The 15,640-nt window shown below is 56.3% G+C and overlaps 1 protein-coding gene across 1 annotated transcript in view; it reads right to left on the bottom strand.

Annotated features, from left to right (window-relative positions):
- Window positions 1-15,332, bottom strand: part of SEPTIN9 (septin 9) — a 166,775-nt gene extending 151,443 nt beyond the window's left edge. The window contains exon 1 of the mRNA XM_058561735.1: window positions 15,155-15,332. Within this exon, the coding sequence (XP_058417718.1) occupies window positions 15,155-15,173 (19 nt within the window). The 5' untranslated portion in view covers window positions 15,174-15,332. The remainder of the gene's footprint in view (window positions 1-15,154) is intronic.
- Window positions 15,333-15,640: the final 308 nt, after the last annotated feature.

Below are 15,640 nucleotides of genomic sequence, written 5' to 3'. Positions count from 1 at the left end.
GGGGGACGCTGTGCAGTCACAGCCACCTCTACTCGCCAGGGCTGACAGCCACCAGCTGGATGTCCATTCTCCCACTCACTCAAGCCGACGACCCCAGGAGGCAGGTGCCACCACCCCCATTTCACAGATGAAGGAAGTCCCACAGCCGTCGAGTTCTCCTGCAGATCCCCCAGCCCCAACCCAGCCACATCGTGACCGTGATGGTTGACTACGTGTGTCAGGCCGACTGGATCCCTGGGTGCCCAGATGTTTGGCTAAACATTATTTCTGAGTGTGTCTGTGAGGGTGTTTCTGGGTGAGATTAGGGTTTGAATCAGTGGACTGAATGAAGCAGCTCTTCCCCCAGTGTGGGTGGGCTGAAGAGAACAGAAGGGGAGGAGGGGAGCCTTCTCTCTGCCTGACTGACAGGGGTCCTCTCTCGTCCTCACACGGGGACTTACGCCATTGGCTCCCCTGGCTCTCAGGCCTTTGGACTGAACAACCCACCAGCTCCCCTGGGTGTCCAGCTTACAGAGGGCAGACTGTGGGATTCCTCAGCCTTCGTAATTACATGAGCCAATTCCTCAGTATAAATCTCTCTCTTTCTCCCCGCTATTGGTTGTTTCTCTGGAGAACTCTAATACAGTGACTTCACACAGCAGAGACATGAGCCTCCTTCCCTCAGTGCCCACTTGACCCTGATGAAGTGTCTGCTCACTGCTGAGTGATGACAACCAGCCTTCCTCAGAGGTCCAACCAGAATGCAGGGATTCCAGGCCAGCCCTGCCGGACAGGGAGACTGGACCACAGCCTCAGACCTGCAGGCGGCAGGAGGGTCCAGCATCTGCCTCCCAAAACTGACAGCCCCCTTAAGACCAGGAGAGGGTGAGCCTGGAGTGGCTTTGGTGAGCTGCCCAAGGCTGGCAGGGAAGGGGAGGCGGGGAGGACAGGCCCTGCTGCACAAGGCTGCTGAGAAGGCAGAGGAGTGACCCGGGCATCCCAGGCCCCAGCCGGCCTCACTCCCACGGTGGCTGTGACCTCCCTCCACATACCTAATCAGGAGCTGCGCTACATAAATGACACACGAGAATGACCATCATCTGTCCCCCCCATCCTACATACACACCATGAGCTACTTAGAGGCCAGCTGTTTGGGCCAAGAGTGGCACCAGTGAGTGACAGCCGTGCCCATAAATCCAATGAGTCCCCAATATGGAAACAGCACGTAGCGAGGAATAGAGAAGGAACAGGCCCAACATTCCTGTGGATTGAGTCACTTCCGGCTGTGACTACCCACCCGTGCCTGTGCCCCTGCCCCGGGCTTCCAGGCAAAGGTAAAAATGAAGAGGATCTGTTCAGGTTAAACCCCCTCCCACCCCAGCTCCACTCTGCATCTGATCCCCAAGAGCCTTTCTGGGCTCTTTTCCCCAAACCCAGGCTGGGGGTGGGGACATGGTAAGGAGAAAAACAGCATCTGTCTCAGATTTCTCGGGGGGAGTTTTTGTTTTATCTGCACTGTTTATTTTTCCGATTTCCCAAAACACGTGTCTGGTGCCAGGCAGCCCCTGGCACGGAGGAGATGCAAGGCAGGCTCCTTACTAAAGCAGGGGAGGTGGTGGCCCGAGGTTCCCCCCTCAGAGCTGCCTCCACTGCCGCCAGGAGACACCTCAGGCCAAGAGCAGCTGAGATCCAGGCCTTGGACCCAACACTCAGGCCGTGTCTGAGTCCAGCGAAGAAGGAGCCGGAAAAGCCTCCGCAACATCTAAGGGCTCGGCTGTTCCAGTTGAGAATTGAGTTATTTTTATGTGATTTTAAAATAAAACATATTTGGAGAAAGGAGGCGATTGAAATTCAGCTGTCTGGAGTCATCCCAAACCAAATTATTTGAGTCCTCAGAGGCCAGGGAGGCAGGAGAGTGCAGAGGTGGACGAACAGGGTTCAAATCCAGCCCTCCCCAGACGCCAGCCGAGGCCAGAGTATCCCCTCCCCCTCCCAAGTCTCAGCACCCCATCTGCGGATGGGACAGAGAGGTGTTTACTCATCAGTGACTAAGATCGAATGAGGTCACACATTATGTGCACTTAGCACAGGGCCTGGCATGAATTAAGCACTCAGTAGATGATGGTATTATTATCATTATTAGTACATGAATTATAATAATAATAACATTACTATTATTATACTCCGACCACATACACCACCCTGGACCCAGGGATCTATAATTAGGAATTAACAAGGCTGGGCTGCCCTGTGCTGATGCACGTTAACAAGACATGAGTTATAACCAAGGCACCTGGCATGTTACAGCCTGGGTGCTGCTACCCCAGGAAAGGCTGCCAGGAGCTCTCCTTGACTCCCTCCCCATTAAGGGAAGTCAAAACCCCCCACGCCAGCCCTCCAGGGCAGAGGGCACATTAGGGGAAGGTGGGGCACTTTCCTAACCCAGAGAAAACAGTCAGGAGTTGGGGGCTCAGAATCCTGGTACCCTCCCAGACCTGGCCGTCCTCGGAAATTCTGAGCCAGGGTAAGGGCCATTTCGCAAATGTTCCTGAACTCCAGGCCAGTGACAAACACCAGTAAAGTTTAACATGTCAAGGCCACGAGATTAAAACACACTTCAGATGAGAAGAGGTAAAAGACAGCAGAAGGCAGGGAGTGGGGACAAACAAAGAAATCGCAGCATCCCAAAGCAGGAAGGAAGGTTGCCAGACCAGGAGATGCGGCTCCCTGGTCCTCAAGAGAAGAGAGAGATCCCGGGCAGGGGTGGGGACATGGGATGCCCTGGGAAGCATTTTCCTTGCAGAACCAGCACTCGGAACACGGAGCCACCGCCGCAGCCTGACGGCAGCACCCACCGCCAGGTGGACTGCTGGCGCCCGCCCCGCCCGGTCACCACAGTTTCGCCCGGTGCAGCCCCACTGGACACAGGAGCCCTGCAGACGGGTGCCGGCCCATGGGTCTAGGAGCCTGGATGCCTATCTCTGGGACTCTCTTCTGTGTGTACAATCTGGGGGTCTGGGTAGGAGAGAGAAGGATACAGTTGGTATGAAGGCCTTCTATTTTTTCCTTTCAACCAAGTTTTGATGATGAAACCTAGTAAATTAGAAGGTTGAAAGGGTTAAATAGGCACTGAGAACCTAAACAGACTCTTGAGTTAATGTATTACTATTATTGTATTATTATTATTTAATGACTGGAACGCCATACACTGCATGTGTCCTCCTCATGGAGTCGGAGAGCCACGTCCCCACCCACAATCTGGGCGGCTGTTCCCAAGCCCTCTGGGGTCTCACTCAGCCCAGACGTCTTAACCTGAGGAGGGGGCAGAGCCAGAATCAGGCTGTCCCTAGGGGAGGGTGACACCACCACACACTCACCCACCCACCCACACACATCCCACTCTGCTCTTGTACCAACAATAAAGGGGGCCCAGACAGTCCTTCTTCCAGTCAAAAAGTCAGTGATTTCTTGCGGCCAGCTGGGGGTGTAGTGGTTAAGTTTGTGCTCCACTTTGGCGGCCCCGGGTTCGCAGGTTCGGATCCTGGGCGTGGATCTATACACTGCTTACGAAGGAAGCCATGCCGTGGCAGCGTCCCATATAAAGTAGGGGTTAGATGGGCACAGATGTTAGCCCAGGGCCAGTCTTCCTGAGCAAAAAAGAGGAGGATTAGCAACAGATGTTAGCTCAGGGCTGATCTTCCTCAAAAAAAAAGAAAAAATGTCACCGATTTCTCAAAAGGGAGCTTTGCAGGAAGAGGTGCTGTGAAAACTCAGTACAAACATCCATTTTCAGTAACAACAAGAGCCGATCCGCACAAAAGAATCGATCCTTAATTTTTTCTTAAAACTCATGAGAGTCCCTCAGGAAAGGACAGGGTCACAGAGACTTCAGCCAGGAGCCGCCCACCCCTCCCCAACTGCCCCCTCCCTCTTTGATCCCGGGATGGAGGAGACCCCCAGGATACAGTCTTCACCCCCCTTCCTGCACAGCTCATTTGCTCACAAAAGCTGTGAAGGGCTGGATCAAAGTCAAGGGTTTCAGGCGGCAGTGAAGAGTCAAATTCCAGGCTTATCTGCAGAGGCACCTGAGATAAGGAGATGACCTCCTCCCTCCTCCCTTGGCCTTTGCAGTCGGTCAGGTGAGCACTGAGTAGGTGCGCTGGGGAGGGGAGATGAGACTCTCTTGGTGATGCCCAAGGGCAGGGCAACCCTCCCTCCGGGCTGGCAGCTGGGGCTCTGAACCAAAGCGAACCTCAATTTATTCAGCCACAAGGTGAGGAATCCTTTAGCCTTTGGGAACGTGCTCCTGCAGAAGACTAAACGCTGCAGAAAGTTGTGTTTTCAGCAAAGCCTTGGGCCTTGAAGCCAGGGCTGCTAGTCCCTTCCCTGACCCGCCCTGCCCTGCCATTCCCTCTCTCAAGCGGAGGGGGTGCTCCCAGCCCACAGTCTGCCCAGCTACAAAGTGCCAACCAAAAGGGGGCCGCTGGTTCTGGTGCAGTGCCCTTGGCCTCTGTTGATTAGGGTTGGGGTTGGGGTCCAGCTGTGGGGCGGAAAGGGAAGGGTCTGAGGCAGCGCCACACCCTGGGCCAGAGCTCTGTGTGCAGTGGGAGAGATCACGGTGCGAACCCACCTCCAGCACCTCCTGCACCTTTGGGCAAGTTTTTAGTCTCTCTGAGCCTCAGTTTCTGCATCTACAAAATGCAGACTCATGGCAATACTATTGAGCATCTACTCTGCACCAGGCACCGTTCAAGGAGCTGGGCATACAGTGGAGACCAAAAGTGACCTGGCAACTCTATGGTGGCACTCACAGCCCACTGGGGAGCCAACACCGGTATCCCGCTCACAGGTTCACAGGTCGGGGAAGGTGCCAGCAGCTTATGCATGTGGAAGGCTCTGCTCTGCTCTGCCACATTAGGCAGCAGGCAGCAGCATCACAGATGGCCAAGTCCATCACGGGACAGCAGTGCTGACCAAGGACCACAGAGCCCTTCCCTAGAAGGTTCACCACACGGGCGTGTGGACTCTGGGTCCCACTCATATAAAATACAGGACACAGTTAAATCTGAATTTAAGATCAGCAACAAATAGTTTTTAAGCATAAGCATAGCCCTCCCTTCCCCGCCCCTCCCAGGCTCTCCTTTCAGCGGCAGGAGAACTGACCTCCGCAGGTCTGGGGTTTGGGCTGGGTTCAACCAATGGGAGGCATGGGAGGAGACTGGAAGGTGGGAGCAAGAGAGAACCAGGGTAGTTCTTTCCGCCTCTCTGCCCTGGAAGGTTTCTCCAGCAGCAGGGTCTGTCTCTTCCGAAGCTGCAGTCCTGCCGGACAGGCCTACCTTTCTCCAGGCTCCTGTCAGGTGACCCTGGTCCCTGGACTCTGGCAACATGAGCTCCTCCCTCTGACCCTCTGACCCACTGCTCATCTCTAGGTCACCTCCTCGAGGCTAAGGAACCTTAGCTCCAGGGCCCTTGGCTCACATGCGACCCTCTTGAGGCACCGAGAAGGGCCTAACAACACGCCCACGTGGTCAGACATGTTCAACACGCCCACGTGGTCAGACATGTTCAACACGCCCACGTGGTCAGTCATGTTCAACACGCCCACATGGTCAAACATGTTTGTAAAATTTGCAAAACAGAAAATATTTTAACTCCAATCAGTGAAGATCGCTGTCTATATCCACCCAGAGTGCCTGCCTGCCGCACGTGCTCCTGCGAAGTCACCAGTGGAGGGATTGCTGTACCTGGGGGCTCCCGCTAAGGTAAAGTTGAATTGGAAAGATCTTTAATTTGGATTTAGTTGGGCTATAATTACATAGTTCACAGTGATTTCCACATACAGTTAAGTGATTGCTAGCCATCCCAACGTGGAAGTCCAGGAACACGCCCTCCACCTTCTCTTCCAAACCTCTCTACCGTGCAGAATCGGAAGGGATAAGACTTGAACATGTCCTGCAGTGTCTGGTGCCAGAGACACACGGGCAGCGAGGGAGAAGCAAGATTTGAAACGTATGAGCCAGAAGCTGTCTATGGAAAATTACTCCAATCACCAGACATCAAGCTGTAAGCAGAGAATTCAATTCTCTTCAATGAGTCAAAACAAAGTATCTGGTCAGAAACAAATGCAAGTTTGGGTGGTGAACATGAGAACATGATGTAATCCATGCAGAAACAGAAGTATAGGGCCGGCCCCGTGGCTTAGCGGTTGGGTGCACGCGCTCCGCTCCTGGCGGCCCGGGTTCGGATCCCAGGCGCACACCGACGCGCCGCTTCTCCGGCTGTGCTGGGGCCGCGTCCCACGTGCAGCAGCTGGAGGGATGTGCAGCTATGATATACAACTATCTACTGAGGCTTTGGGGGAAAATAAATAAATAAAATAAAATCTTAGAAACAGAAGTATAATGATGTACACCTGAAATTTATACAATGTTATAAACCAATGTTACTGCAATAAACAAAAAATTTTAAAAAATAAAAAAAAAAAGAAACAAATGCAAGAATGCAGCATATACAGTTATAAATGCCCCATACTTCTCTATTTCTTTCTTGTTGGGAATCACATAAAATAGAATTTATCAGAATCCTTGTGTTTGTAGGGCAAAAAAACCATAGCAGTACCATAAACTCTGTGTGAAGCCACACTTTTTCATGCATCCCAAATACCAAAAGTAAAAAGTAAACTTTGATCAACCAGCAAGATGAATTAACTTTCTATTCTCTCAAAAGAAAATGATATTGCAAAGTCATCACATAAAGAAGTGATCAGGGGCAGGCCCGGTGGCGCAAGCGGTTAAGTGCGCGTGCTCCGCTGCGGCGGCTCAGGGTTCGCCGGTTCGGATCCCGGGCGTGCACCGACGCACCGCTTGGCAAACCATGCTGTGGCGGCGTCCCATATAAAGTGGAGGAAGATGGGCACAGATGTTAGCCCAGGGTCAATCTTCCTCACCAAAAAGAGGAGGATTGGCAACGGATGTAAGCTCAGGGCTAGTCTTCTTCATAAAAAAAAAAAAAAATCATGTTCATACCTTTAAAGAGTCGAATAAACCCCACACAACCTGGCTCTGCCCCAGTGCCTCCTTGCTCCCGGTTTGGCTTTTCTGCTCCTCTGTCATCTGTATAACCAACTCCCTACATTTAAGTCCTTCTGTTCCACATCCTCAATACACATGCCATGAGCAAATTACACACGTGAGAAGGAAGAGCAGACTAACAAAGTGCGGCCCATGGACCAAAGGGAAAATCATGGACAACGTGGAGGATGGTCAGCCATCAGAAATTGCTGGCCACAGCAAAAAGCAGCCCAGGAGAATGGCCCAGAATATGGGGGAAGGCTGCGCCAGTCTTGAGCCCTGCTGCTTAACAGGCCTGCGAGTCACCAAAGAGGCAGACATGTTTCATCAGCCTTTAGAGGGTAGCTATAGATTATAGCAAAGAAGTACCACAGAGAGAGGTGGGGACCCTGGGAGGACTGCCTAGGAAGATGGGGAGGTGACAGAACAAAATGGCAACCATGGAGGGTAGGCTGACATCAGCACTGTTGACTGTGGCACCTGGGGTTCCAGAAGAAATCTCTCCACAAGAAACCAGGCAGCAGAATGAATGACCACCAGGAGAGGGGGCTGGTCACCTGGGCGACAGGCCCATCTCCAAGACTGGGGCATTCAGGCTGGCTCAAGGAAGCAAAGAGACACTTCCCAGGATCCAGATGCATCCTGTAGGGCACAAAGAAGAGACGGAGAGGAGAGGCTGGGGCGGAGCCCCAGAGAGAGGCATCAAGGACTGTAGGCAAGAGGGCTGATCTTGTAAATGATGAGTAAGCCCTGGGACTCCTCAGCGGCTATAAGCAGGTTGATGATCAGGGCAAACGGCATCTTCTGCTCATTAAACCTCTTCATAAAATGCTATGGCAAGAACACTTGTCTGGTTTTGGGGGCAATCCCAGGAACGCTGGAAAAGGGAATCATCACGGGCAACATTTTACTACATTAGTTACCTGGGGAATTTCCAGCATCCACCCTGCCCGTGACCCACAGCTATAAGCACGGCTAGTGCAACATCTTCAGCCCAGCACAGCACCGCACTACAGGGTCATGGGCCCAGGTCATCGAGGAAGACGGTCAACGTCAGGCTGTATAAGAGCGTGGTAAGAGGATGGTTAAGTGAATTAGGGACCATCCCCTCTGAAGAACCATTCAGGCATAATCATGGAATCCATGGACGAGATCTGATTTCAAGTGAAAAGAGAAGAACTAAAAATGGTTTCTACGGGGAATATGCAACTCTGTTTAAAGGGAACATGAACTCTATATAACTTTGATAGTGAAATGACATGTCCTGTACCTGTGGAGACAAGGACTCAGGGAGCACGAAACACGATGTCATAACTGACGGGACTGGAGAATTTGTCCTTTTAATTTCCTGTTCACATCCCTTGGCAATAAGTAACGAACAACAACTGAATAAAAAAAAGCAAAAGAGAAAGAATAGACACCCAGTGTATTTTAGAAAGCTTTTCTTTAAAAAAATGTAAGGCAAAGGTCCAGCAGCTGAAGTGCCAGCCCCCAGCCACCAGGAAGGCGCTGCCATCCAGAATGACTCACTCCCCAGCGCTGAGTTTGCCACACCTCAGCCCCGACGCCCAGGGCAGCATGATGCCAACGTTGACGAGAAATCCGCCACCTCCTCGTCTCCAGCCCCAGGTGCCACCAGTGTGTGCACCTGGCTGTTCTTCCACCGCCTGATGTCCCCACGTGTCTACACCTGTCACCCCCGCACAACAACCGCACACCCACCTCGACACACACGTGTTTCCCTGTGGCCACAGAGCCAAAGCCACGTATTTATTAGGGAGTTTTGCAAACCACTCCCCAATTCCTCCACGTTGATTAGCCCAGTCTTCAACAGGCTGGAAGCCAACATGGGTTGGATTTCACCCACTTCCAAGTGGCTTGGGTTACAGGAGTGTTATTCTCCCGATGGGATCTGATCCTGGGTGGAAACAGAAGGCACAGTTTACGGGAAGCTGTGAAAGCCCCAGGATGCAGATCAGGTTGATCCGCAGGACAAGCCCAGAGGCGGCCTGTCAACTTGCCTCTGCCCAGCCCTTCCTGGTAACCGCTCACCGGGAGCCATCCCCAACCTGGGCAGACAGTCGCCACTGCTAGAGTTTCAGCCACTGCCCCAACATGCCTGGCCCGGCTGGGACAAGGGGCCCAAGCACAGCTCTCAGAAACTTCCACGGCTGCGTGGTCAGCCCCCTCGTTCCCAAGTGCAGCCTTGAGGGGGCCCAGAGCGTCCCGGCCACAGCCTAGGCTTCACTGCATGCCCCTTAACCACCTGGGAGGAGCAAGGTCCCTCCAGGAGCCAGCAAGAGGGCAATGGATGCCCCATCCGTCACAGCCCCCACCTCTGAAACCCAGGCCAGGGAGGGTGGAGGACGCTCTTCTCCAAGGGGAGTGAGCCAGCAAGACAGAGGCCTTTCTGGCCCTCCTCGCTCCACCCAGCTCTTCGAGGGGCCCTTGGGAAGCTAGGGCCCACAAATGTAGGCTGGAGTGGCCACTCAGGGTCCCTTCTCCCTGACACAAAAAGCTGCTGGAGGCCTCAGGCCAACATCGCTTGGAGGATGACACCTGACTCGCATTCCTGCCAGAGAGGGCAGGCAGCCCGGGCCTGAGGGCCACCTGGGACCTGAGATCACCTTACTCTCCCTGGTGCTGCCCCTCTTCCTGCCCTGGAGGCCTGCAGACTGCCAGCAGTCACACTTCACAGAACCAGGTCAGATTAGGCCCAGAACAGAGCTCAGCTGTTGCAGAGCTTCCAAGAGGCCACTGACAGCAAGACGCCTGGGAGCCGCCACCCCCTCTGCTGGCAGCAGCTCAATGCCCCCTTCACGCGGGCTGCAAATGGACCCGGGCCCAGGCCGGGGACAGGGAGATAAGACAGAGAAACGGGGCTGGGAGTAGAGTGACACACCAACCCTGGAGACCCAAAGCCAGGCCGCCCTTCCAGAGCTGGGCTGGGAGTCGCCAGGCTGCAGGAAGGACACATGGAGCCAGCACTCAGCAGCGCCCAGTAGATACTTCTAGAATGAATGACTGAATCCATAGGGAGAGAGGAACAGGCTAGGAACATCCGGGAGACAGGCACCCCACAGCTCAGCAGGGCTGCTGCAGCAAAGCCAACCGAGTTCCTGGGACCCATGCACAGCTGGCCCAGCAGGAAAGGGGCAGGGGCGACCCTTCAGTCTTGGGGACCCTTCAGTGCTCTCAGTGAAGCTCAGCACCCCACAGGCCTGAGTGACCCATGGTCCCAGGCCTGACCAGGGTACCTGCCGTCCCAGGGCCCTGCACCCACCAGGACAAGATGCCCTTCGGTCAGTGTTTCTGAATCGGGTGACCTCTGCCAGCTGCCACTGGGACCCTCTGGCCAAAGCCTCTCCAGGAGACTGAGTTCTTCAACGGTGGGGGGGGGGGGGACTGCGATCTCGTGTGCTCCATGCAGGTCCCCAGGGGGCTTCCTCTGGTCACTCAAACCCACTGATCCCCCATAAATCCCCTGGCAATGCCTGGAGCCAGGGTGTTCCAAGGTAACAAACGGAGGCCTAGAAACCCAGCCTGTCACCTCCCTCCCCACCCATATGCTCACACTCCTCAGGCCTAGGGCTCTCCAGCCCTCCTTCCCCCAAGGCCACCCCTGGATCCGCCCAGGAGCTGGCGCTCCTCTGGGCTAGGCCCTGCACTGGTGTGTGCTGAAGCTTGCTTATCAAGTACATCTTAAGCAAACTGCAGAGCACACACAACACTGCCCAGGGACAAACAGCGGTGCCTGCGGAAACAAGGTCTGCCTCCAGGTCCCGTCCACGCGGGGCCACCTGGGGTGGGCAGGAGAGTCTCAGTGGAGGCGGCCCAAAGAGATGAGTGGGGAGTGGGGAGTGCCTCCTTCCTGGACTCTAGACCAGGGCTCCTGAGCAGCAATCCCCGTCCCCTCTGCACCTGTCCTGGCGTGAACTAGTCACACGGGGCTTCCAGGGAGAAGGCGGGCTGTCTCAAACTCAGACGCATTGCGAGGTACATGGCACTTGGCTCTTGGAAACCCTCCAGGCAGGCTGGGGAGATGCTGACGGGCAGGTGACTGTGGTCTGGGGCGAGCCGGAAGGGCGGGCAGGCAGGTCACCCATGCCTGAGCATGCCTCCCTCCTTTGCAACAGGCCGGGAAGAGGGCTGGCCCCAGGACTCAGGCTCAGCCAGCTCTCCCAGGACTGGGGGACCCCAGGGATCCAAGACCCTGGGCACGAGGACGACGGAGCCACAGACTAACTGCACAAGGCGCTCCTGCTCTCCGCCCAGGCCCCCTGCATGAGCCAGCGCAGCAAGCTCGGACCTGAGGAGACCAGAGGCAGCGAGCACAGGCGTGGGAGGGGGCGGGGGCCGGGCAGAAAAGAGGAAGGAGCTCGGCCTTGGCACCCTTGCTGCACCCTCACCCCCGCCCCACCGCCCGGGGTGAGCTCACTGGGACAGTGCTCTCTGAGGGCACAGTTCCTCTGCCTTCCCAGAAGTCAGCTCCTGGAGCGCTGGGGGAGGCTGAGCGGGTATCATCTCGGCTGAGGCTGCTTCCTCTGGAGTGCAGCCTCCAGCCCTGCCTGGGCCCCCAGAGAAGCCGCCAGGTGCAGAGCTCTTTAACGTTTGGGGTCAGGCCAGGGACTCTCTCCCTCCCCCTCTCCCTACCCCTTTGGGAATCTCCTGAAAGCCACAAAGAATCTCAGAATAATTCCCAAGTGCACACAGGGACCAATTTTACCTCCCCGCCCATTTCTGTGGCTTGTGGGCCTCAGGGAAGTGCCCCCTATGCCATGAGGGTTCCCAGCGGAGCCAGGGACACTAAAAGGCAAGCTTCATGACCCAGTGTGCAAGAAGAAGCCCCAAGCTGAGAACATCAGAGAACCAGAGGGGTTCAGGCACACTCCAACACACAGGGGCTGGGGGAGAGAGTCCGGGCCACACTCCTGACTCCAAAGCAGCAGGGGGACAGGGAAGGCGCCAGCAGCTCCTGGGCACCTTGGCAAATGCAGAGACACACAGCCTCCTCGTCCTTCTACTGCTGATAAGGATAAGGAAGATGACAGCAGCTTCCAAGTGGCACAGCAGGCATTTTTAAGCCTTTTATGTCTGAACGCATTCAATCTAACAACAAATTAGCATCATCCCTGTTTACCAAATAGACACATGAGATGAAGTCCCTGGCCCCACAGCGAGGAGGGGCCAGCCTAAGATTTAACTTCAGAAGCCCGTGTGATTAACCGCTGGACTGCAACGCCTGTAGACTGCCGTCAGCTCTGCCCCGTTGGAGGAACAGGCGAGGTGCATCCAGGAGAAGCTTGGAGCGAACCCAGGCTGCCGCACAGAGCCCGCCCCCACGTGCCCACCGGGTCCTGAAGCCCCCATCCTGGCCTTTGCTTTGTTCCCCACCCAGAAAGACGCTGTTTACTCTCCACCTACTCAAAACTCCTCATTCCTCAAGGCCCAGTTCAATCTTGCTCCCCCTAAAACCTCCCATCAGGCCCTCAGTTCCTCCTTCCAGGGCATTCGGTGGCATTCAGAGCCTGCACTGCCATTCGGGTGGGAGGGATGCTAACAAGCAGGTGTCTCAGCAGCATCCTGCCTCCCCAGAGAGAATGCAAGTCCCCTGCAAGCAAGGACCACATCTTTCCATCACCTTTGTGCCCTCGAGACCCCACCTGTACATGCCCCACCCACAATGTGTATTCACTGAATGTACACACAGCCAAGGCCCTCGAGATTCCCCCAAAACACACTTTAAAAATTTTCCCCTTTTCAGAGACTCAAAACCAGCTCACGCCAGAGTGCTCAAACCAGCTCCACGGAGAACATTATAACCATTCAATTTATTTTCAAGCCCATAAAGAGGCCCAGAAGCAATAACCCCACTCAGTCCAGCTGAAAAACAAAAGCCTTCCTGGTTGTCCCTGGATTTGGGACACTGGGGGATATTTAACACCACTTGCAGCTTTCCTTAATTTCATGGCATTGATGCTACTTAGGGGTCAGTCTGACTTCTGCAAAGTGCTCCTACTCGGAATGGGGGTGGGGGGAGCACCAATGGAACTGGAGCACTCTCAGAATGGGCCTAGAGGCCACCTGCCCCTGGGCCAGCCCCTCCAGCCTGACTCACATGCAGCAGACTGACCCAGCACGCCTGGGACCACTGCCAGGAGGGGAACAAACTGGAAGTGGTCCAAGCCCTCCCTGCTCCCACTCCCCAGGGCCTCGCCCCTTCAGGTAAACACAGGAGCCAGGGAGGCTGCCTTTACAAGAGCTGGTTCCCACACAGCCCATAGACTCTACTTCCACTTACAGCAAAAAGCTTCACCTTTTTTGGTTTAAATTTACCTGGGGGCAGGGAGGGAGGCCTGGAGGAGAGGAGACATCAAGCCTGCTTCAGAGGCCCTCCAGCATCTGTGTAGGAGGGTCTCAAAGTCCTTCCAGGGAAAAGGCCAAGCACCTATGACCTGGGAGGACCCCGATCACCCTCACTGTCCAGACCCACCAGCAGGAGGGGAAGCACAAGGAGCCAAGGGCCAGAGCAAACAGCCATCCCCGGGCTGTGCTGGGCTAGCGATCCCAGGGAAAGGGCCGCGCACGGCAGAGATGCCCACAACCATCTCAAGTATTTGGAGCATGTCAGGGAGGGAGGCAGGCCAAGCGCCAAACCCCGGCATATGCCACCTGGAAGCCCCCGCCTCCCTCACCATTGCATCAACGCGCCCACGCTCCTGAGATAGAGCTGTGCCCGGGGCATCTGAAGGGCCACGCTGTTTGCCACAAGGAGGTGAGAGCTGAAATTCTAAGCCATTGACCCAGGAGGGTATTTTAGAGGAAGTTCTGAGTAACCCTCCTTGAGATGAATTCTTCTTTATTACTCGTTTTGGTTCCTGAATGTGGAAAGTAGGAGGAGACTGAAAAATGGCCCAAAGGCAGGAGGATGGCCCAAACAACCTCTTCAGCTCCAATGAAGTCCCACAATTCTGTCCTCTTATCAATAAAAATTAATTCATGAGTCCTTGGCAGAAAACTTCATGTCCAAATAGATTAAGGGGAGGAACACAAAGAGAAAGCTTGCAGTGTAAGGAGAAGAAAAGATGCTGTTTATTACTTCAGGACTGAGGAGGACAAAGGATCCTGCCTGGATCCTTTTGGAGGAAACCAGAAAGAAAAAAAAGAAAGGAGAAAGAATAGCAATCTGGATTACCCTTAACCTGCCCTGCGAGGTTCGTGGCCTCAGTCTGCCCATCTGTGAAATGGGACTTCAGCATACCAGAGGAGAAATCCTTTTATAAAGGATCCTGAGCCAGTGATGAGAGCCAGCCAGGCCTCTGCCACCTGTGTGAGGTCAGACCTGCTCCTGGAGTTAGGATGCCGGCACACCGATGGCACTCTGAGACCCAAAAGAGGAACCCGAGTTGCCAAGCTCGAGTGCTGCTGGATGGTCCCATCTGGCGAACTTCCCGCGCTCCACTGGGTAGAGGAATAACAGGAGTTCATCTGAAAAAAGGATGCTATGGCCTGGCCCACCAGCCCTGGAGGCTGAACCCAAGGAAAGCCTCCACCCGCCCCACCCCCACCCCGACACACACATGCACATGGGGAGCCGAAGCACCCCGACCGGCGGCGCCTGGAAAGTGAGCGATTCCAGTGGGAGTACAAAGGGCAGGAGGGCGAGCGGGAGAGGTGGCCAGTCCTGCGGCTCCCACAGCGTCCCCTCCGGGCACCTGAGCGAGCAGTGGCAGGTGACCCTCGGCCAAGGTCAGAAGCGGGGCCCAGCCGTGCAGGGGTCAGAGGGCTGGGGCGCCCGGACTTCTCCCGTCACCGGCGGTCCCAGTCCGGCGAGCGGACCCCGCGGGCTCGGAGCTGCGACTGGGAGCAAAGGGAGCGCCACGCCCGTAGGGGGTCTCGACGCCTCGAGGGCCCCTCGATCCCGATCCGGGGTGAGGGCTGCGTCACCTGTCCCGGCACGTACGCCCCACGCGCCAAAGCCCGACCCGGGAGTCCGGGGACCCGCTCGGCCCCCGGGGCACCTCGACCACCCGCGGCCGCCTCCGCTCAGGTGAGAAGGACTCGTCCCGGGACAGCGACCCCGCCCGCCCCGGGCTCGCGCCCACCTGAGTACGACTTCTTCATGGTGCCGCGGGGCCGCCGCTCCCAGGAAAGTGTGGCGGCGAGGCCGCGGGGCGCGGGCTCCCAGGTCGCGGGCTGATCCCGGGCCGGGAGTGGGAGGAGCGCGGCGGGAGGAGGGGGCGGCGCGCCCCGGCCCCGCCCCGCGGAGGTGCGCCGAGCCCCGGCCCCGCGCGGCGCTGCACCTGGCGGAGCCCGGCGGGCCGGCCCATCGCGACGCCCGGCCCGGGAGGGGCGCGGCCCCCGTCCTGTCCCGCGCTCGCCCTGGCTCAGCCCGGCGCGGCCCCGCGGCCCCTGCACTGCAGCCCCGACGCGGGTGGTCCGAGGGTGGGGGTCGCCATCGTGGCCCGCGCGCCCGCGGCTCCGCGCCAGCCGCCACACCCCCCTGGCGCGAGTGGTTCGTTCCGGGGCGCCGCAGCCCCGTTCCAGTTCGGAGTCCGGCCGGGGCGGGGCCCCGCCAGGTGGCTGCGGGG

This window comes from Diceros bicornis, chromosome 18 (genome assembly GCF_020826845.1).
Source record: "Diceros bicornis minor isolate mBicDic1 chromosome 18, mDicBic1.mat.cur, whole genome shotgun sequence".
Lineage (NCBI taxonomy): Eukaryota > Metazoa > Chordata > Mammalia > Perissodactyla > Rhinocerotidae > Diceros > Diceros bicornis.
This window is presented reverse-complemented; position numbering and strand designations above follow the sequence as displayed.